Here is a 24,645-nt window from a genome sequence, read left to right as displayed (position 1 = left end):
GATCCCACTGGGCCTCTCTGGCCTGGTCTGTGTGTGCCAGTTTCCACTGTCCCACCTGGCCACCTGCACGACCTATGCTACCTGCTACCATAAACGCTTGAGTTTGTGACCACTGGTGCACAGCAGTGCTTCTCCAATGACCTGGGGTGAAGGACTAGTTTTCTAAGTGTCCCATCTGTTGCCTACTGCTACTTTCGTAAGACACCATACAAATGAATTACTAGAAAAAGGCATTCTTTTTTTTTTTAAACCATATAAAATACTGGCCTATTTTTTTTTTTTTTCTTAGTTGCAACAGACGTAAAATGGTTCTGGCAGATTGTTAGGTAAGTATATGAATGTTTGTGTGCAGTTGCTGTGCTTGGCTCACCATGGCCTAGTCGCAAACAGTTCACAGTTGGGTCAGAAAAACCTCAGTGAGTAACGCTAGTCTAGAAGATTGCTAAGGGACCTCTCAAACCTAAAATGCTGCGATCCTGCCTGTGGCTTTCTGGATTGTGTATTGATTAATTTCAAGGGTGTCAAAATGAGCAAGAATACACCAACGTCCTGGACATGAACAGACACGAACAGAACGGTAACGCACCTTACTTTCTCTTGGCCTTTTCCCACAACATAATTAGCTGAGTTCCTTAGAATCTGATATATTTTTGGCATTTACCTTAGAGCACATACTTATCTTACTCAAAACATGAACCTCCCACACCCTGCCTTCCACCTTGAGAGAAAAAAAGGCCAAAGCACCAGCTGACTGTCACTCGGGTTCTGCCCAAATGCATCTGGCTCGGGTACAGCTCACCCCAAGTCACTGCAAAGGAAGCTGCCACAGTCAGGAGGCATGACAGTCTTGCCCGAGGAATGCTTACGGGAAAAGCGAAAGGTTAGAATTTGAAATTGGGCATGAAGTCTGCAAGAAGATGAAGTGTAATTGCTCATTTCCCCCACAAATAAATACATTTGTTTATGATTTTGATTTTCTAAATACTCAGAAAAGCACATCATAAAGTGCTTTCGCCTAAATAGTCCTTTTTCAAATCCCTAATAACAACTTCATGTGCTCCACAGAAACAGACCATGTAATTTATTCAGGAAAATCAAAACCAGTAATCTGGTATTCTGTGTAAAGATTTCCGCCCCCCCCCACCCCCCGCATGTGCTTAAAACATTTAAAAAGAAAACAAATCTGCATGTTGAAAACAAAGCCTTTAAAGTGAATTACTATTCCAAGAAAATCAAACTAAGAGAATGCCGTAAAAGTAACTATTTTCCTTTTGGTTCCTTTACTGATAAAGGAAAGCCATTTCGGGCACCTTAAATAAACAGTTGGACAAGAAAGAAAATATTCCTCTTAGAAGGGTCCTGCCCAGGTATCAGTGGGCATTTTTCTTTGCGTTATAATCTGCAGTACCTTAATCTATAAATCCTGAGCAAGAAATGTCCATAAGCTTTTCTGAGTTTGAGACATCTACAAAGCAACAGTGTCACGATGGGGAAACATTAATGCTTTTTATATTGGTGATCATCTGTAACATGAGCAATTAAGTACAGTACTAAATGGACTGTGGCCAGGAGCCTGGTACTAATATTAAAAACTGACAGAGATGAATAGGTTTGGAAGCAAAACCAGGCTGACAAAGACATTTTTATGAAGTGCTTGGGCCTATTTTATTTAAACCAATCAGAGGCAAGTTTGGACGAGTCAGGCCTTCAGCGACAATGATGCATTCATAGGCATTGTACCATTTCTGCTATGCCTTAAATAAAAACACCCATTGATTCTTTCTAACAACCCGCACTTTCATTATTACACTCATTAATAAACCAAAAGTGCACAACTAATATACAAGTAACATTTACTGAGGAACCGGCTATGGTTTTTTTTTTCTTGTTGGAAAATGAAAACATTTACGGGAAACATGAACCACACTGCATGAAAAATAAATCAGTGGATAATGCATAGCAGATCACTCATTTCTTCTTCATCTTCTCGGACAGCAAAGCTGGTGGTAGGGAAATGGGAAAAGGACCAAGTCGCTATACTAGAATGAAAAGAATGAGAGACCCAATGAACCAGCAGCAGAGGAGGAACTCCGATGGCTCTGATCTGATTTGGAAGGCTTTAAAAATTCCCAAGAACATCTCCAGACGAGACATTTGCCCACAGCATCCTGACCCTTTCTGTCTCCTTGAACCTTCCTGAAAACGGTGGCTCTTCACCAATCTAGCCATCTCTGTTTCAATTGTGTTAGCATCGCTTGTAACTAGCAAGAATGAATGAAATCTGCCATAATCACCAAGTACAGTTTTAGCCAAGAACTTCAGTTTTTTCATTTTGTTTTGTTTTGTTTTTAACCAAAACAGAGCTGTTTCAGGCCCTGGGACAGATCAGAGCAACCTCTGTCTGCCCTTCCCTGGCAGAACCATTAAAGAGAAGTAAGACGTTGAGAGCAGTAATTACTAGACTTTTCTACCACCACAACACAAAGGAGGATGGGTGACTCCTTTGAAATCACGACAGCTTCAAATGAGTGGGAATGGCGTTATTGTAAGTAGAGTCTGATTTTTTTTTTAACTCAATCATCTGCAAATTTTAGCACTTAACTCTTATTAATTACTTATTATTCAAGACACTCTGTATCTGATCACAGCAATGTGGGAGGGGCCTACATGGCAAAAGGAAATGCCAAGGAAGTGATAAGGACCTTGCTAATCACCCAGGGACAGCTGTGCTCTAACCTGGGCTTCACGGTCTGCACCGGGATTTCCATGATAGGGGTTTCACCTGGCAGATGGACTATTGTCTCTCAATTTCAAATCCACCCTTCTGTGCTGGTTTGGGGATGCTGGGATGGGGCTCTGCAAATTATATGTCTTTTTTGTCAGCTCTCTTCTTACTGAGTTTCTGCAAATGGGGCCCTACCAAGCCAATAGAAGGGCGAAGGGACCTTTTTCTTCTTACTTTGCTTGTTCATTTCAGTGCAAACCCAACAATAACTTAGCAGCAGCAGTTGGTTCCAGCCTCTAGCTTCTTTCAATAATTCCAAACAGTGTTGAGGCATTTTCTCTGAGGTCTAGCACCAGCCAGGGAGCACTGCCACCTAGGTCTGAGCCCAGCTCCACAGAGCCCCTCCTCTGAGCTCCTGAAGCACCAGCACTGATTGGGTGTCTCTCCCTGGGGTGGGCGGGGTCTGAACATCAGCTCTATAAGGCCCACACTCTGAACTTCAAGGTGGCAATCCCCTAACCTCTTTTCTCTGTGCTTCCAGCTCTGGGGAAACTGTGATTGTTACCTCCACAGTATTGTAGCACTTCACACCAACACTTGCTAAAACAATTCCAATAGTAAATTATATTTGTTGAATAACTAGCGTGGTTTCTGTTTTCCTTACTGGATCCTGACTGATTCACACTGACCAAACAAATTCATAATTCAAATTCAAAGACATAGCTTTGCAAAAAATTTAATCCAGTGAGAAACCAAACCTCTTTTGAAATATATTGAACTATATGAAATATATTCTACTGCCAAGAATGAGGAGAGAAAGAAAATTTTAAAAGATCTTTAATAATGTTTGTTAGGTGCTAAAGTTTGAGGTATCTGCACTAACATTTTCCAATTCGACTGATTGAAGGCATTTGGGATTCTGCTACTCCAGGAAGAAGTAAATCATGAAACAAAGTACACAATCTTCAAAAGAATATATCTTGCCTTTTCACTTAAGACTGAGATTATTTTTATCCACACAATTGCTTGAGTAAATTACACACACACACACACACACACACACACACACACACACACACACATTAGATCCAATCCTTTTTCCTTTCCAATCCTTATCTATTTGTTTTTTTGACTATGGGATGCTTTGTAATACATTTGATTAATCTTTCATTCTTCAACTGGGTGAACTAGCTAACAGCTGGAGATACACTCCTTTTTCAAATTGCTGTCTGGTCCTTTAAGTTTGATGGTTCTGGTGTTGGAACATTTGCACATGGAGGTAAGGGAGGTTTACTATCAGAATAGAAGCTTCTTGAAAATACAGTGTTTCTAACAAAAATGTTCTGATTAAAGCCTTAAATCAAGTTCACTAGGGTATCTTAGACACTATTTACAAAACACTCACCTGAAATACCAGGCTATTCTGTACTAGGACTTCTGTGTTATACCTGTTATATACAGTGAGAATGTGGGCTTTTATAGTAAATACTGAGAGACATCACACACTTAAGAAATCGATGTACTATGTTGGAAACAACGCTATGAAGAGTAATAATTTGGATTCCTGTTACCAATTTTTAAAAATCCTTCTGGATTATGACACTGGCAATCTCTTGGGAAAGCTTTGTGGGAATTTTTCATGAGGTACTAACCCAACTCAGTTTACTGTAATTATACCTACAAAATCAGTCTGTTTCATTAAATAGACTATACTAAAAAAGGATCTACATTAAATGTAATACAGATAAAAATATAACTGAACTCAAAATAAATATGACTAAGGGTTGATGTGTTGGATGACATTATCTGAAGATACTTTTTTATGATCCAAAGGTGGGATCACACACAGACACACACACACACATGCACACCTTTACTTGGATCTCACACACTCAGAATTTGAAACCAGGGAGCTGAGTCAGTCACCACTTCAGAAGGGAAATGCCATTGAGAAGGAAGCTGGTGTGACCTAAACTAATTAAATATGGGCTTGAAGTACAGAGCAAGGATAATGCATGAATTTGCTAACTTGTCTTCAGTGTTGTGGGTAACACAGTCCTAAAGCAAAGGGGACATTTTCCTGTGGAGACAACCCTCATAGTAGTCTAATTTGGCATTACTTCTTGCTTGCATTATCATCATTTTCTGAAAGAAGCTGAAATTGTTAGAAAACTAAACCACACAGAGATTGGCAAGGAAGGATTTCCTGGGTCAAAAGCACAGCCCTAGAAGAAAAATACCAAGATGGGAAAAAACAACCGATCTTATCGGGGGCCGATTTTCTTATTCAAGAAATGCTTACTTTGCAATGTTAATACATACAACATTAATACATTTCAATGTTAATACAGTGACATGGCAACCTCATAGCAACACTGCAGACCTATGTTTTCCAGAATCTGAAGGTTCTCATAGGAAATGAACCAACAGAGAACATACGGAGTAATGTAATGCTTGCGGGGAAAAACAAAATGGTATTGTCAAGCAAGGTGGTCCCAGGATAAAAGCAAACTAAAAGAACATTGAATTTTAGCCCCAGTAACCAGAAAAATCCACATCCCCTAAAAATCACAAGGCAGTAGGCCAAGTAAAATGCCAGAGGGATATTTTCTGTTTCCTTTAAAAGGTCCTTTAGACTACTCTCTGGTCTTATCCTTGACCAGAAGTTTCTTCCAATTAACACACTTTCAATTACTTTCCCAAAAAGGTGTCCGTTGTTTTTTTACCTTTCGTAATGTCTGCGGGTGCAAGTGGCCGCGCTCGTGCTCCCAGGATTACCGCCTAATTCATCATAAATGTGTTTCCATTGACGGCGGGCTGTTATCTGAAAAAATGGCAATGGGAAATTCAATCTTGCATCATAAGAGATTCACAGTGCCAGGATTCAATACATATGCAACAGTCAGAAGAGAACAGTCTGTTCTGGGAACCCAGAAACAGAGAAGTCCAAATGAGTATGGAGGAAGACTTATGGTTTTATAGTGAGAACTCACTTTCAGTGCTTTTCTTTACAATAAAAATGGAATTCTGCTTTTGGCTTTATATTTTGTCACCCTTAGGGCATTTCTGTCTAAGGCATCTCTCTGGATATTTATGTAGTTATTTGCCCCCGCCCCCCCACCCAAGGTCCCCAAAACTCATATTCAATTCCTTTATGTCATGTGATTAAGCATCAACATAAAGTAAGCTTTTGCTAAAATATATCTTAGTACATCAGTTTGAATGAATCAGAATTAACCTTGGTTGCTTGAATGGTGTGAAAATGGGTGGCCAAGTACATAAGTTAAGAGAGACTTTTCCCCAAACATGCTTTTGTATCTTCTGATTTTAAAACTATGTGATGTATTGCCTACTTTTAAAAAAAACAAAAAACAAAACAAACAAAAAAAAAACTAAAACTAAATAAAATTACAACAAAACTAATTAAACTGATCAAATTGGTTTATGGAATTTATAGTCATTTCAGGCTACATTTTTATGACAGCTCCTCTAACCACCAAAACAAAATCAAAATCTAAAACTGTGTATGTTGCAAGCTGTTTATTTTTATTCACTTACGTCAGAAAAATGGGATATCGATCAAATCGTATGAAAACTAACATATTCCAAAGTCAAAATGCAAGCTATGTGCATTACTAAGTTAGGTGCATAAAAACACACAGCTTGCAATATACTGAACGGTATACCATTTCATTGGTCTTGTTTTATTTTTTCTTTAATTTCATTTCTGTACATAAATTAAGATTTTACGAAACAACAGATGCATGATGCTGCACATGATTAATCGGGGGAAACCCCATCATTTACTACATCCGAGCAAGCCCAATGTTTCCTTGAAACTAGGAAGGCAGAACAAGTTCTGAGGTCCTCGTGAATGTTTCTCAACAGGGTTACAGGAAAACTCTGTTATTGGAATGTGCAGGGGGCAGGGCATGGCAGAGGTGCCAGGGGGCATTTAATACAATCAGAGCAGGAAGCTTTGTTTGAAAAATACCTGCAGAGCTGCCAATGGAGTTCACTTAGGGGCTAAAGGCAGCAATCCAGAGGGGGCAAAATCTCAGTTTGTAACCAAGGGCTCTGAAATTGTAATCTAAGGAGGAGGGGAAGGGTAGTTAAATATTATAAGGCAAATGGTACCTTTTCTATTTCAAATAAAAAGAACCCCTTTATTTCCACAAACACTTCTCAACAAGCCCAACTAGGACCTCTAGATAATGTGACTTCTGCATTGTTCAATTTCCCAAGAAGAATCTTGAACCAATTTGTTTCAATGGTTCTCACTAGACAGAACCACCTCTTACATCTACCAGCAGGTATAACTAAAAATAAAATCCTCCTTTATTTTAGCTTGGCTTTGATTATAATAAATGGTTTCAAGCTCCTTTCAAAACACTCAAAATACATATTTTGGTAATTATCTTATATTTAATTACAATATCCCTCCAGCCTTTTGAATAATACAATTTCAGGCTGATCTATGTGAGCCTGTATGTCAAGAGAGCAGAAACAGGATCCCCTCCCAAGTTTCTACATTATTCCTCAAAGCCCTTAGGATACCAAGGTCCCTTGAAATAAACCTCCATACTCCCTTCCCTCAGATGAGGTGTGTGGGCCCTGGGGAGCCCAGCAGGGCAGAAAACAGCCAAAGTTATGTCCCTGCAATCACTTCAGCAGAAACCATCACTCTTGTCATTCTTGTATCTCTTGTGTGCACTGTACTTCATATTTTGTAGACTTTTCAAATCCATGACATCGTTTAACTCTCCCATCAGCCTGTGAGGCAGATTATAGGAATCTCATTCACAGAAGAAAGGGAGACTCAGAGAGGCTACACGACTTGCCCAAGGGCACACAGCAGCAGAATGGCAATGCCAGGATTCATACCGATGTCTTATGGTCCCAAGACAGCCTCTTATGGTCCCTACACCAAAGCAGCCTCCACATCAGAATGAACTGATGAATTAGCTCATGCATGTAGCAGGGTGATCATACAGAACTCCAAGGGCCTTTTGCTTCAAAGGAAGCAGATGAGTGTGGGAAGCACACCTTCTGCTACAAGTTCTCAACACCGAGCTCTGGGTCTCTCATTAGTGGGCAAGTAGCATAGCTGTGAGGTTAGCTGGGTTCGGTTAATAGTGCTCTTTGAGATTTCACTCTCTTAAAGTAGCAAGTAAAACTCTGGTTCTTTCTCTGCTGACTGCTTGTGTCTCTAGTTAGAACACAGGTGTTGTTATTATGTTCACCACTGAGTCATGGATGAGTCCCATTTATATCTGAATCCATCCATTCACTCATCCATTCATTCACCATTTATTGAACGTCTCCCACCGGTTGGGTACTGTATTATAGTAACAGCTGAGATGCACCAATGATAATCAGACCCAACAGCCAACATGACTGCATTCTTGTGGGGGATACCAACAATAAACAACTGACCAGACATATAAACAAAATAATACAGATTGTGGACATTGTAATGAAAAGACCACTGCCGATAGGGACACTTAAAGTGTGGAAACTGGCCTTGTTCCCTTCCCACATCCTATCACCTAGACTAGGGAATGCGTTGTTAAACACTTGCCTATCACAGAGATGACAAAACTTCTTTATGAATAAATAATGAATTATCAAAAGGAAAAAAAAAAATCTTCCTCACACTAGGATTGAACTTGTGGCAGCAGGAAGCCAGCATCAAGAACCACTTGGTGTGAATAAGCCATGTGCCGCTGGCTAGGGGTCTGTGTTAGCCCCCTGCTCGCAGGTCCTGCTCTTTAAATACAGTGTTTACCATTGAGGACTCATTTAGAGCGAAGACAAGGTCTGGGCCTTCAAGGAAGTCGTCTCTCTGTGTACCAAGCTTCCACTGGGCAGCCTGGATAAATTAGGCCATGTTGAGGTATTTTCTTTCCATAGGAAAGTCATAAAATGTGCCCCTTCTGGGGCAGCTGGTTAGCTCACTTGGTTAGAGCGCGGTGCTCTTAACAACAAGGTTGCTGGTTCGATCCCTACATGGGCCACTGTGAGCTGCACCCTCCATAACTAGATTGAAACAACTACATCACTTGAAGCTGATGGGTCCTGGAAAAACACACTTAAATAAATCAAAGTTTAAAAAAGAAAAAAGAAGGAGGGAGTGATCAATTCTTTAAAAAAAAAAAAATGTGCCCTTTCCAACCGCTTTAAGTACACAGTTTTCCTGGGTACACATTTCTAGTTTGAGGGCCAAGGTGCACTTAATTCAAAAGCTGACCAAGGGTTCTAAAGCAAGAAATGTCTAAATCCTCCTGTCATCCAAACTTACAATGGGTCTCAGAGCCTGTAAAGAGAGAGGAAAGGACCTGAGGACTTCTCCTGGCCCAGCTCCTGGGCATCCTGCTCCCACCTGGATAACTCTTGCCTTCTGTACCAATATGCTTCCGTCATGCCTAATTATGCATTTGCTTAGGGTTTTTATTCTGTTGTCCAAGGTCCTCTCTGGATGCATATTAGCTTTACACACCATCAAGGGCAGAACCAAGGTCAGCCTCCTGATATCTAACCCCCAAACCCAATCAGCGGGAAAGTTTGATGGAGCCAAGGTACTGGTTTGATCAACTGTCTCATTAAGCTTCAGGCCTCCTGGTCATGTTCATGTTTCAATCTGGCCTTCCATTTATTTTAGATTTTTAAGAATACAAAGAAATTCTGGCTCATTGTTTCCTAAAGACAATGGCCAAATTCATCCAGGTAGCTACCTCTCTTGGATTATGCTTCCCCGGTTATCTCCCTCAAAGTCCTCAGTTAGATGATAGGGATTCACGACATCAACCCATCTTCCATTGCTTCCTATTTTAGGGCACTGTGCCAAGTACAAAGGCATGAAGGTGCCAGGGGGAGGATGGAGAATTGAGGGTGGGGAGATACCATGAAAAGAGAGAGATGTTACAGCTTTCAAGGGTTCATAATATAGCAGGAAGCACAACCCCATACAATTAACCATAAAGCAAGATGAAAAACTGAGCAGACCACACCCAGGTAAAATAAACCAATCTGAGTGCCTGTGAGACTTAACCTCACTTTGAAGATACTTGACAGTTACTTCGTTCCCTACTGTGGTAAGACCCAAGAAAGTCTGTGAAAAGCACTCTTCACCTTTTATGTTCATAAAGTTTTCATTGCTTATAAATATAGTGGTTTTCAAACTGTTCTTTAGAACTCAGGTGGTGTTGTAAAGGTGGCCTGAAAGTAACTCTCCACAATGCCCACCCCTGCCAAGAAAACTGGTCTAGTAAGTGGGAAAGGAATTGTCCCTTCCACAATTTTATTTGATGAAAATATCCTGTCACTTAAAAAAACGGAAAAATCGTTTTAACCCAAGGCACGGTTTTAGAGACTTGATTTCACTGCCTTTGAGATTGCAGAAATGAAATAATCATGGAATTTTTGTGGCCTGGTGAGGAAACAGCAATCAGAAGTCTTTTAGGATTGTAGTGTTTCCATGGCGTAAGAATGTGTAGAAAATAGAGTCAAAAGGAGAGTTTCCCTGAAAGCAGTGTTGCCCAGGCTGCTCTGAGAAATAGCCTCTTTCTCAGGACACCTTGAGGGCGGACTGAATTCAAGGAAGATGACTTTTTTTCCTGGTAGTACTCCAGGAACTGGAGCTTTTCAAAACTACATGACATCATCTTTGGCCTTGAGAATTTTGAGTTAAGCAAGAGGCTTTGTCTGTCCAGAGAACTAGAGGTAGAGTCAGCGGATGTCTTTAGATGATGTCAAAGCCTAATCCTTCCAGCAAGAAGACAAGTGACTTCTTCTTCCAGATGCAAAGTAATGCTCATCTCACCCATGGAGAAAGATGGGCTGCTAGCAGACATTCTTAGAAGGCACCACTTGCATCGTCTTCTGCCTCTAGGATAAGATTTATTCAAGACCCATTTCCCTATTCTATGAGGTTGTTAGGTTGGTGCAAAAATAATTGCGGTTTTTACAATTATTTTTAACCTTTTAAACCACAATTATTTTTGCACTAACCTAATATTACCTTCTCTCCAGATCATGCCCTTGGCACGTCAGGAAATGGTTAGCCAAGTAGAAAACAGTTTAGCAAACCATCCTCAACATGCTGCATCCTGGTAATACGTCAAGCTACTCTGTAAGCTTTCATTGCTTCACCAGAGACTAAAGTGCAAGCCTCTCAGCTCATCAGCAAAACTTTACCCCATTATGCTTCTTCAACCGTAGGTGCCCATACGCTAAAATGTTTAGAAGGAGAAATTGGATATATGACTACAAAGGAAGGGTCCTCATTGCCAACTAATCTAAATGCCAGGATAAGGCTTTTTAGGAAATGATCTCTGAACGTAAGGCCATAGAGACACAATACACATTTCCAACAAAGGCAGGGGAGGCCAAGAGAACTGAATATAGCCATTAGTCGAATGCTATAAAGGTTTAACACGAAACTTTTGCTCATCTTCCTTTTTTTTTTTAATTCAATTTGAGGGTTGTAAAGAACTGAAACGAAATAATCCACAATCCACAATTCAAACCAGAAGGTCTGAAATAGTTTATAACCACAAACGAAAACAAACCGATTAAAATGGCCTCTTTCTATACCCAGAAAGAATTCCAGAGATGTCTTTATCTAATCACAAGTTAACAGCAGAAGAGATACATCTACAAATTTTAAACTTGACATTTTTTACTATTACTGAATATTTACATCATTCAGACTCCTTAACCTATCTCCTAAATTCACACATTTTATCAAGAATCATATCCAGTCTCAGCTAGTAATAGTTTACCTTCTAAAGATCATATAAGGTACAAAGGACTAACTGAAAGATGCGACTAACGAAGGTAGGTTATTAGATCCTTTTTCCAACACATCACCCAAAATACATAGAAAGCATTCTAGATACATAAGAGACTGCTGGGAATGGAAGGCACAAAGAATCATCTTTTATGAATCTCTTTCCTTCCAGTGGTATTATTGAGGTTGGAACAATTGTGTACAAAATTCTCAGTAGGTCAGAATTTGAAGAATGCCCTGATGAACCCCCATGCAACTCATTTGATCTTGTGCCTCAGTTTCCTCATTTGTAAAATGAAGGTATGGACTGGAGCATGGCAAGGATCTTTTTCTACACAAAAGTCAATTCATAAAAAATAAAGTGTTATGGTGATACACTTTGTTACACTTTTCCTTAGAGTTCCAATTTAGATTATCACTTTACCAAATGGAAAAACATTCATTGGAAACTTTGTGCCGCTTTTGAGCCAACAAAATGTTAATATGCTGATGTGTTTATTCAGTCATAGCATGAAGATAACTTTCTAATCTTTGATACTTGACTTCAATGGCAGCCGCATTTTGAAGCTCTGACCCATGAGGACGAGTAGGCTAAGTATTAATAATCATTGCTATGATTAACTTTGAATTAGCATCACCTGGGCAGCTTAAAAAAGAAAAAAAAAAGGATTCTCAGGTTCTTAGGCCTAAGTCCCACCACAGAGTTAATATTTCAGTGTGGAAGCTTAGACAACACTTATATTTTAAAGTTCCCCATTGAAAATTGTTGAGTAGCCTTTGGGAATCAGTGATCTAGAAGATTCTAAGATCTCTATTGAGCTCTAACTGACAAGTCTACACTAGCTCTGGTATCAGATAATCTCACAGATAAGTGTCCTCTGGTAACACTGTGATGACAATTTAAGTCCCCAGACTTTGGATATTATTCATACATCTTCTGGACTAACTTCAAAACTGAATCCTCACAGTTCTACTAGTCAAAATATACCAAGAGAAAAATGAATTTTGTACTTAGGAGGTTCAAAAGCTTAAATGTAGAATGGGAGTGGCAAACTTACTAAATGCCTACAGGGCCAACAGGTAGTATAAGGCATTTTTTAAAAAGAAGGAAGGGAAGGAAGGAGGAAGGAGGGAGGGAGGAAGGAAGAAAATCCCACCAATTGGCTTCATCCAGTTTATGGCTGGATGTAACCCACATGTAGATTTTATAGAAAGACAGCTCTGTAGATTCACTGTCTGAAATGAGATGTCAAAATTGGGAGTGTTGTGAAGAATGGCAGGGACCCAATGAGCCATAAGGAAGTTGAAGGGTAAGTTGAGAGGGAAGAAGCAAAGGGACAATCCTGGCGGTTGCCAGTCCTCGTGTGGCTTGGCTGAAGAGACATGAAGCTCATAACCAAAAGATAAAAGGCAAATGCCAGTCTGGTCTTCCATATTCCTCCATCCCACCCTCTCTCTACTTTACTCCACCTATACACACAGTGAAAGCAGAATAAGCGGCAAAGCCTAACACTTAGCTTGTTATCAACCTTGCATGTGTTTCCTGCTCCGCTGCCTACTGAATGACTCCAGGGCCCAGCATCCAAGGTCTCTCCTCACTTGGTTCCATCCTTCTCTTTGGACTCCCCTTCACAGTCATTTGTCCCACTCACTTAGTGACTCTACCTTAAATTACTCAAACTCTCTATGCCCAACTTTATTCTACCTCCACATTTTATTTCCCCATTTGATTTTCTATTCCTGGAAGGCCATGATTTTTCATTTACCATCCATTCTCCAAAATTCTGCTCAAATGGCATCAGAGCCATAAGTTTTCTTCCCTCATCCTTAAAAGAGGAAGTACTTTACCTGAACAAGGTACGGATCTTTCTCCACCTTGTCGTATAATGCCCACCTTTCCTGGATGGTAAGCAACTGGAACCACTGGCCTTGGTATTTTTCCATCTCTCAGTGTCCAATAAAATGCATTGTACACATATGACACTCAGTAAATAAGTGTGTAGGTGATTTACTAATTGTGTGGTCATTCATCCATTCATTCATTCAACAAAAAAATAAGTACAGTTTGTTCAAAGAGTATTGCAAATGCCCTGAAACGTATCAAAAGTTTTTTTGTACTTTCTATATAAACTTGCTGTTACATGGGGAGAAAAATCCTTGTGAAGATACAGAAGATATAAACGCAGGAAAAACTGATTCTGTAAAATTTGCTGGCATTCTCCCTATCAGTGAATAACAACGAGTTCCTGGGTTTAAAAATACATTCCATAATATTGTGCAGTTTCATGTAACTTATCTGTAGTCACAGTTCATAAAACTGCGTATTCCTATTCTGAACATTAAAGGTTAGACATAAAACTCTAGAGTATGGAGTTGACTCCTAAATTTATGAGACTAACCCTCAATAAGTTATCATCTTTTTCAAATGGGTAAAAACCATAATTAGCTCAAGATTTTGCAAAACTATGAGTCAAAGTGGCAAGGAGTCAATCTCTTTGTCCCATCACAACAGATCCAATCAAGTGAAAAGCTACATGATTTATTTTTACATAGGGCACTTGATAAAACAAATATTTTAAGTAAATTCACGTCTATGAAGTGCACATTTTACGTGTAATTCATATCAGTATTATAGTTCCTTATAAACATATATGTATATTCCATATATTAAATAAACATATTACATGCACATGTCCTTACATCAAAGAGTTTTTAGTCAGAATTCATAGCAGATTATCTCTACAGTAAACACCAGATTATCTGAATCATATAATGCTTGCCATCTTTTTCCGTCCCAAGCCCCTGACATCAAACCATTATATTAGTTTGTGAAACAATATGCTATATCTGGCCAGAAACACTAGTTATTATGTTTGGGCCAAAATGAATTTCATTTTCTTGACTTTGTGTCTCTCACTGTCATTTTTCTATGAACAGAGATATCCCAGGTTGCTTTGTAAGGAAAGAAAAAACAATTTCTTATTCAATTGCAGAAGAAACTGCACAACTTAATCTGATCATTGTGTGAAGGAGAAAATATTTCCAATGACGACATCTTCCTTCGTCAATTGATTTTACTACAGATGTCATCTCTGTGTGGTATATTAATGCAACTCTTTCTTCTTCTTTCAAGATTTTAATCTTAGTTTGTTGCTCTAACACTTTATTTAGTTCAAAATACATGCTGTAAAAATCCGTGGCCATCAAATTTTCCTGTGGGCTAAAAATAACCCGTTTCTGTCAGTTAGAATTAGCTGATAAAGAGTGTCAGAGCCTGTTCTGAATAAGTTTGATAACTTCCTGTTTATGCAGCACTGACCCTTGTCTAATAAAGCCTCTTTGCCCTAGAATGAGAGGAGATTCTGCTGCATTTTATTCCTTAATGGCCAATACTGATTACTTTTGAAAGCCTTTAATACATTTCCCATATTAGACATGAACAGACGTCAGGTATGTTGCCAAGGGAAATTTCTTTTATGCAATCTTGGCTTGTTGTACAATAATAGCCCTTTCTCAACATGGGAAAAAATTACAGACCCAACTAATTTCCCTGACAGGGGAGAGTTACATATGTTTTCCACTTGTAGTTTTTACGACAAGTTTACAGTTTTGCCAAACCTGGAACTAATTGGGACTCTTTCCAAAAGTAGCCCAATAAACCCCCAAAAGTGCAGAGCCATTTGAAAAGGCAGTCAATGATGGTTTGCTTTTGCATTTTCTCCATTTTGGTCAAAGGGGTTGGGGGAGTTAGATTGCAAAATTATTTCATTTAAGTTGCTTAAACACTTACTGTTTCATATCCTCCCAGTTTTTGAGCAGCTTGAAACATAGTCCAAAGGTTAACTGTTAGAGGGACAATAAGTATTTAGATAAGCATTGCATTAACATATTTCCAAGAAATGTCAATTAAAACATTTTGTTTTTCAATGAGAAAGAGAAAAAAAGAAATACTAACATACCCGAGAGAGCTAAGTTCTTAGCAAACAATTTGCCAAAGGGCATTCAAAAACAGGATATATTATTACCACTTAAAATATTTCTTAAGAAACAGTCACAAATATGGAAATGGTTCTACTTTTAGGATAAAGGACAACACAGTTTTTGTCCTGCTGCCATCAGCAGACCAAGAGAAGCTAAGTTACAGCGTCCTTGGGAAAACTGCGGATTTTCAAAATTGGGGTTGGTCTTGTTCAACCCTTAGAAAGGAGCCATTGATTAAATGGTAATATATGCTTCCTTCGGATAGGAACTCTCCACAATCAATAAATAACAGCCACTTTAATATATGATTATCTTTTTAATAGAATGTCTGATGGCAGCACTATATTAAAAGCTCATATCGTATTTCACTAACATGTGGTGCCTTGCAATGAGTAGGAAAACAAATATTTCACCCTTGAGGCAGCAGTGATACAACAGATCAAAGGGAAGGAAGATACTCGATCACAGAGGAATTGAGTCATGAGTCCACTTAGTCCCCTAACTTGTCTGTGTGATGTTGCAAAAATATTTTTTTTAAAAACAGATTTATCTTTACAGGGTTTGCATATGTTTACGCTGTTAAACAACTATGCCAAATTGCTAGCAACCCTTTTCATTTGTACCAAATACCATGGAATGGGACTGCTATGAATTTGATACTTTTACAAGAGGGGAAAATTGAACTTCAAGTAATTCCTTGGTAAGAAAAATGAAGAATAAAATTTAAAAAAATTTTTTTAAAAGACTCTTTGATACAACACGTTTGAAAAGCTTCATTGAACCTTGCACTATTGCAAAGCTATCAAGAGCCCTGCCTCGGCCTTGATTTAATCTGAACCAATGCATAATGCAACAAAGCTGTTCATAGTACATTAATTTTACTTCTATTTCCAGCAACCAGTTTTCAGACAAACATTGTAATCATTCGTAGTTATATAAGTTTATAATGGCTGCAAGTGTTCTCTTGCAATCAGTGCCAATTGCTATTAGGTATGTAAATTGTTATGTAAAACATGCAGGTTTGACATTCTTCATCAAAATGACACATGGTTTTAATCTAGGAAGATATGTTTGGAGAAAATACTACTTCAAGCCAGGGGCTCATGCTTTGTGAGCCACAAAATCCAGACAGAGGCAAAATATATATTCATTTGTGAAATAAGGACAGGATCTGGGTTTCTTCTCTTTTTATATGGAATTCTGCTCAGCTATGAGTTCCCTGTTCTATTTAAAAATACATGAAAACGCTTAAATGTACGTACTTGTCAAAGTAATTCAAAATTGGGCCCTTGGTTCAAATTTGTATACTTCTTGTTTCCTCTGAAGTCATCAGGTTTTTGTTATCTCTTAACAAATTTGGAGCGTAGGAAATATGTTTTCTCTTAGTTGTTGTTTTGTCCACCTTTAAACATCCTCCTTTTAAAAGCTGTCTTTTCACAGGCAACATCTGTGCCTGATAAAGCTACGTCATATTATTATCTCAGAAGAAAGGCGTTACAGACACTCAAGATTGACAAAACAGAAAATGAGAAACTTTCAACATGTCTATTTCCAGTCATAATCAGTGGATTCAAGCCTATAAATATCTCACTGCCCCAGAAGGGAACAATGTAGCGGAAAGAGGCAGGGAAAAAAATTCCTGGCTTGGATGATTTGTATATTTAGTATAAACAGAGATCATCATCCCCAGATTAGGATTTCAACATAATCCTGAGTCAAAATATATTTTTTTTCCAATTCAAAGAATCTGAGCAGTTTCAATATTTCAAAAATGAAAACCAGGATACTTACTCTGTTTGAAACCTAAATAAGGTATTCGTTCTATTGGCGTCTTCCTTTCTTTCATGTATTTATAAAGTGCAACCAGGAAGGCCTGCTCGTCCGCCCTGCACTCTTCACCAATGGCAACCTTTGGTTTTTCTTCATTTGAGACTTTTTTACAGTTATTGTGGTTATTCTTCGGCTTGGTCAAGGCAGACCTGGCCTCACATTTTACCTGGAAAAGGGAAAAACTGCCACATCAAATCAAGCACAGCCCTGGAAAGCTTACAAAGACATAGCTAGCGACACCTTTCACTGAGTGGGAAGGGTGAACAAATAAATTACCTTCGCCCTGAAATAGCTTTTTAGAGACATTACTGAAGATGAATTGTCTTATTCCGGGGGATGGTAAATTTCTGTCAAGGGCCAGACAGCAAATATGGTAGACTTTTGGGCCATGATAGTCTCTGTCGCAACTACTCAACTCTAGTGTGAAAGTAGTCACAGATATTATGTAAATGAGTGTGGGTGTGTCTCGATAAAACTTTATTTATAAAAACAGGTGGCCAGTGGGCCATAGTTTGCCAAACTATGCCCTCCTCTTTTAGACTCCTTGTAAGTATGTTGATGTGAAACCAGAAACTGTTTTGCATCTGGTGGGACAATTCTCCTGCCTCTTTCTTTATACACTTTATTTTCCTTAGGGGCACCATCTGTTAATGTCATTGAGCAAACCCTGCCTTCTTAATAAATAGCCGTGTATTTCACACTTTGTACCAAAATGAAAGACAAGTTGATTTCTTCATAGTAAACTTATCTTGTTGCTAGTCTTTCCAGCAACCTAGACACACATGTTGATGCCAGCTGATGTTGGCATCAGGAACATCAGCAAAGTCTCTGCTGTCTGTCCCCTGAAAGTGAAGCTGGATCCACCCTCAGTAGGAAACAGAAGATCCCACTCTTTAATGAGGGCGTCTTGCTTTTCAGTCAGCTCTGAGAATATAATAGGAGATGTGAACTTGCCACAAAGGAAAGAGGAGCGGTCACCTGAAAACCCAAGAAGAGTAAGTGGAAAGCTCCATAATTAAAAAATAAATGGCGTTAATGCTCCAGATGTTCTTCCTTCCACACTCTAGGCGAATATAGAACTTGGCATACTGAGCGGCTAACCTAATGTTCCCTCCTCACTGCCATGTTCTACAAGAGGCCTTTGATGGTTGTTAAATATAACGCTAAGTTGCTGAGCTATTTTAATTGTAAAAGGGGGAAGTACAAAGGGTCAGATTTTGAGTTCAAGTGTGCCCATGGGGAATGTGTACATTCCAATATTCTTTACATCTCCATATCTAACATCGGAGAGAAGAGGGCAAGAGCTGGGGAAATATGAATAAAAATGTCCCACATATTCAACATTTTCCATTTCAGGTTTTTGACCCTTCTTTTTCTTTCCCTTCAGATTCACCTTCCCAAGCACTAAGAATAAAAGGCTATGCTTATTTATTAAAGGGAACGATATCTTTTAAAGGTTTTTTCTTTATTGCTTAGTCTCTCAAGTGAACATGCTAGTTTAATATCTTTAGACTGGTTCTGTTAAAAATAAAACTTCCTGCACAACTCATTCAACTGGGTCTCTAGATAAGATTTTAATTTTTAAGGGGCTGTGGAAATGGTATTAAAACATTTTTCCATGTAGAATTTTTACTTATAGAATTTTCAAACTTTAGTACATTGCGACATTATATTAAGGTGAATATCCTGTGAAACGTTATGCTGTCATCATTTTTCACTGCCAAATTTTACATTGTTGAGTCTAAAATTCTGATGAAATCTATTAATTTCATGGCTTTTTGAAACCATAAAATCACTCCCACTTTAATCTGTATTGCCCCCAATCTTTTTTTTGCGTAGCCAGGCTCTATGTAAGGTATTTTTAGGTATTATCTCATTTCATGCTCACAACTCTAATGAGATAAGTTATTATTCTCATATCAGAGGAAACAGAGGTACAGAGAGGATGAGTAACACGTACATGATCACGACATCATGTCCAAGTTAGTAAGTGTCGAGCCTGGGATTTGAACCCAGGTAGTCTCACTATAGGACTCATGATTTTAAACACTATACTTTACTGACACTCTTATAAAAATATTAAATTGGTAGTCAAAACACACTTCCAATTAGAAAGCATATCTATGACTCAGCTTACAAAACCTACAGCTTGGAAATGTGATTTATCCTGGTTTTCAAAGTGTAAAAGAGCTACGTTCCTTCTGCTGTCTTTTGAACAAAGGGAAGGAAACCACTATGAACCAAGCACCTACAATGAGCTGGAGATACTGTTGTGGGCTTCACAGAGTCTACCTGATGTGCATTAGACTCATAAAAGGCAGGTATTTAGCCTCATTTTACAGTCACAAAAACTGAAGTTCAGCAAGGTTATGTATTTTGTCATTTGGCTAGTGCGAAGCAGAACTCTGAGTTTAGAACTCAGGTCTCTCTCACTCCAAACCCCTATCTTGTACAAACAGGAGTAGATGTGAGGTTTGCATAAAAAAACAGGCTGAGTGATAATAGGCAATTTATTTATATTATTAGGTCAGAAATGCCACTATTCAGGGAATACAAGGATGGTCCCTCAGCATTTAGATATCTGCCTAACCATTGGCCTCACCTGTACAGAAACTACCCAGACACAGAAGGAAAGTGCTGAGGGGGTGCACAAATCAGGCCCAAAGTCACTCAGACTCCTTGCTTTATAGAAAAGACTCCAGGTGAAGCCAGACTGCCACCTCTGAACTCCATCATGAACCTCAGTGGGCTTCCCACCAGGTTTCTCCTGGGAGGCCGGGTTCTTCCTAAGAAGTGAATAGTGGCTTTTTTTCTTGGACTATCTCGTCATACATTTCTCCAGTTAACATAAATGACCCTTTAGGGTATTATTCTGTTACAGCGTAGAACCATGCCAAGTTCCTTTCTACATGTACTTCCCATTTACCCAAAACATTCTCAGCATTTTCACTGACGGAAATATTAAATGGGAGCTAGTCTTCAGGTTGACCTTGAGAAAGCCTAACTTTGCAATGGTAACAGTTAATTACTAGATCTGTTTTCCCCAACCTGAACGCCTTGTATTTGTTGAGTTCACTACGAGCTTTGGGGTTTCCAAAGTGATTGAGGAAGTGCTAATTAAAGAATCCACATTTAACGTTTTCAATGAACCACCACCTATTTGATATTAACCACATCCTTTCACTGGATTGAGTTATAACTAATCCCGCTTTCAACTGGGGCAGCAAGATGTGCTGAACCAGCAGGAAATAAGCTCGAGTAATTTCAATTTGGTCACTAACTTGCTAAGAGACCCTCATTATCTTCCTCAGAAAAGTGGGAGGGATAAACCATGAGGGTAGTTTCTGAGAACCAAATGGGATGAAACATATTGAAAATCATGAAGCTATCACATTTGTGAAATTGAAAGTGTGTTTGTGATTTAAACGAAAGAGCATATTGCACACCATGGTTTCCTATTTTACGTTCCTTTTAGAATACAAACCACCTGTTATATACTTCTGGCCTTTGGAAAGTGTTTACAGGATGTGAAAAGTCATTTGCCTTCTATTAGTGGAGGGCTTCCATGATAGACCTAGGCTGAGAAGATTTGTCTTGTACAGATCACCATATGAACAGGCTTGGGCTCCAGATTGGATGCTGCAAGATGAGCTCCAGGCAAACAGCAGGATTTGAGTTGGACACATTCGTGACATCTTCAGAGAACTGACAGCCTCTTCCCCATGTGACTTTTGCAGTCTTTGGAAATTCTCAGAGTCTCGTAAAGCTAGTTTTCATGTTCACATTGAGAGTGCAACCTTTTGATGGCGACAGGCAAATTACTCGACTTGATTTTCCAGACAGGCCCACAAGAAACCTAGTGGATTCTCACCGTAAGAGCTCTGCTATGTGACACAGCAGGCAGCTGGTACTTATCCATAGTAATGGGTCTGTTTGAGAAACTCTTGACAATAACAGTCAAACAGCTCTTGGTCATAAAGCAAACTAACCGTCACTTGAAACGTTGCTCCCAGTTCAGCGAATGATCAGATGGCCACAGGCTTATCATCTCTACGGCAGCGTTTCATGGGAAAAGACTATTTATAACACAAATGCCTTGTGTCATGGTTGTCCTGGCCCCAGATGTGGCTTGTTCATTCTGTAGGGATTTTACTTCAGTCTGTTGGTGCCAACAGATAGGCACACCATACTTCATATGTACCAGTTTCTCTCTTCTGTGAAGTGGTCTTGCCTGACCCATTGGAGGCAGCCAAGGTAGAACTGTAAATCCAAGACTCCAAGAAGAGCTGGGCATTTAGACCAGTCTCCGAGAGCTGGCTGCCGCAGGACATCCATATTCCCCTTTGAAACCAATGATGGAAGGATAATCCTCCTCCTCGTAAAGATTCTAAATGGCTGCACTGGTGGGAGGTAAGGTGAAAAAGATCACTTAAAAAACCCAGGCTTGACTACTATCTGTCCTAAGAAGGATAAGTCAGTGAACATCAAATACAGAACAGGCTCCTGTTCTCTTCGGTTTTGTGGATCCTAGTGTGAGTCCAAAGCTGCCTTCCATGGAGAGAGATTGAAGGTGTGTGTTCACGTCAATTGTTATGAGTTTTAGAAAACTCCCAGAGGCAGGCGTTGGTTGTGACTTCAAATGATATGAGAAGGAGCTTCATCGTGCTGGGCTCAGGTAAAGAACATGCTGGGATAAACACATGATGTCACCTTAAAGGTATAGGGCAACGTGCCAACACAAGACTGGCAGTACAAGTGCCGTTGAATGTTACAATCCTAAAACCTCACTCCATTCTTCAGTATCTTGCAAACCACATCATAGGGAATAAACTGTTCCTGCTGACATCCTTGTTCCTGCTGACATTCTTTAAGACCATGGAAGCCAAAGCCCTAGAGAGGCAGTCCTAAGGCCAAGATGTCCAAATTACTAGAAAATGTCATATTTGGTGTCCAGGTGGACTCACTTTGCAGATGGTTAAATGAACAAAACAAAAATAACTTTAAGGAAAGGCAGATTTGTTTTTAGGCAGAAAATATACATTTCTACTGGTTGATCTCTTTTTAACCCTTTGCAATCTTGGAAGCATGAAGAAATCCTAACCAAAAAGTCCTCAGAATTTCCTGATGAAACAATCATCCTTGAAGGTAAGATTTATAGAATATGAATGTCTAGGATTTGCTTCATTACACTGGGAGGAGGTGTGGAGCGCATGGCAGAAAAAATAGATTTTTCAACACAGCACTGAATTGATGTTTTTCTACATCAGATTCTCCCAAATTCACGAATAATCAAAATGTCCCCACTTTCATAAGTTTAGTCCTTGGATCTGGAAACATGATATCAGTTGAAATCTGGTCTTCAATTCAGGTCCTAAAGGGGCTACTGCTGTCTTTGGTGAAGAAACAATACCTAAACGCAAACACCCGTAAACAGAACCGCAGAAAGCTGATCCAAGCCCACAAAAGTAAAAAAGATAAGTCTAAAAATACAAAGTGACATTTCAAGCATGCACGTCCAAGACTCCAAAGAATGCTTAGGCCAAACGGGCCTGGATCCTGAAAAATTAGTCTAGAATTTGGACTCTCATTCTGCATTACGAAAGATCTTTGAAAATACATAAATGCATATATGGGTATAGGTATACATGTAAATATTTTACTATGTGTCTTGAATTTTACCCTAAGGTAAATTAGAGGTGATTTTGAAAAAGAAAAACATAACTAAAGAGATTAATTCTAGCCATTTCTAATTTCATCCTCTATTAATCTCTGAATCACATTTAGCTGAACACATTCAGAAAGAGGATGGTTCAGCTGGTCTATTTTTGATACAAGCAGAGTAAAAACTATGTCATTGTGTCACCTACTATGAAATCTCAGCCTCAATGACGTGAGCGCTTAATCATCTGTCCTTTACCCAACAGGCCAAACTGGGAGGTGGGAAGTCTTTCAGTTGACTAATCAAATTGCCTACACTTCATCCCCACCCCCCACCCTTCACCACCCAGGGGAAGGGAGGGGGCAGGGACAGAGAGCTGTGAATACCAAAGTCAGATTTGGAATTGGAAACTGCCACTACGACACAAGAACAGAGAGCTACAGAGAAAAGGGAACAAGTTTAAAATACAGCAAAATGAAAACCAGGGAGTGAACAACTGTACCTTGGCAATGGCTTTGCCATCAGAATTGTTGTTGGAATCTTTTACAGCACTGAATGAATCTCTTCTCTGTGGGCATGATTTCTTTTTGCGTGGTCTCCCTTTAAGATTTGGCGCTGAAAACAAATGGAGAACAATTGATGCACATTTTCATTGGCATGGGTTTCCTTATTAAAAACAGAGACTCTTCCTACAGTGCTCCCCCCTATGTGTGCAGAGATATGTACACATCTGGGGGTATCCAGCCCTCATTTTATTCTTCTGTCTCTGAAAGATTGCATCTTGGAAGGCCATACATTCTGTACCTCTTTCTTAAAGCTGATGTATTACACTTTGACATATCTAATTAATATAAATAAAATGAAGCCCTTAGCTAAAGGATGATGAGAAACATGCACTTCCCCATTGTTAGAAAGGACATACAACACGCTGGGCTGAAAGACAGCCCCTGAGCCAAGCTCCGAGATCATTCTTTGTTTTCTGTTGTACATTTTGTTTTCAGAAACCTAAGTGATATGTAAACCCATTATGGTATCATAGTAATGTCACATTTGAAAACATCTCTCTTCAAAAGTGGAGACACCAGCATTTTCTCAAATTATGATACAAATTAGAGAGAAAGAACTATAGAAAGAGGCATTCATGACAACAATCTGAAAAATATTGTTACATGTATTTACTAATAGTATTGCAACCAACATGTTTCAAATCTGAACAAACCTGGCAGATACATTTAAATCAGTACATTTTCTTTTCCATTTCAATGTATACATTTTTTATGACAATCTTCAGGGTTATTTAAAACAACTTGCAAAGATCACGCACACTGTGGTTATAGACAGATTCCTTGGAGATTATGTTTTTTAAAAGCCATACACAAGATACAAATCAAAGTTACATTTCATCCTTGATGTTGAGCTTGAATCCCTTTCAGATCCATATAGAAAGTGGTGGGGGGGGCGTGGGGGGGGCGCAGAAAGGCTGCTGTTTACTGACTGCTACGGCTGTCCGGCATCAGCTTTCACATTTAACTTCATCAGTCACCCAAGTCAAACAAAAGTAAAACAAACCAACTAACCAACTAGCCCTTGAAGAATTCCAAACGAATGAATTATTATACCCCAAGCAATTTCTTTCAGACCTTTCCAGGTACCCACAAC

The 24,645-nt window shown here is 39.2% G+C and overlaps 1 protein-coding gene across 2 annotated transcripts in view; it reads right to left on the bottom strand.

Moving 5' to 3' along the window:
- ARID5B (AT-rich interaction domain 5B) overlaps window positions 1-24,645 on the bottom strand; it is a 169,662-nt gene that overhangs the window by 16,481 nt on the left and 128,536 nt on the right. For both annotated transcript variants that reach the window (XM_074339490.2, XM_019731792.3), the window contains 4 exons: window positions 23,489-23,601; window positions 17,289-17,493; window positions 15,307-15,359; window positions 5,452-5,549 (listed from right to left, as the gene is read on the bottom strand). In XM_074339490.2, the coding sequence (XP_074195591.1) occupies window positions 5,452-5,549; window positions 15,307-15,359; window positions 17,289-17,493; window positions 23,489-23,601 (469 nt within the window). The remainder of the gene's footprint in view (window positions 1-5,451; window positions 5,550-15,306; window positions 15,360-17,288; window positions 17,494-23,488; window positions 23,602-24,645) is intronic.

This window comes from Rhinolophus sinicus, chromosome 15, assembly GCF_057876585.1.
Source record: "Rhinolophus sinicus isolate RSI-liver-muscle chromosome 15, RSI-T2T, whole genome shotgun sequence".
NCBI classification, from domain to species: Eukaryota; Metazoa; Chordata; class Mammalia; order Chiroptera; family Rhinolophidae; genus Rhinolophus; species Rhinolophus sinicus.
This window is presented reverse-complemented; position numbering and strand designations above follow the sequence as displayed.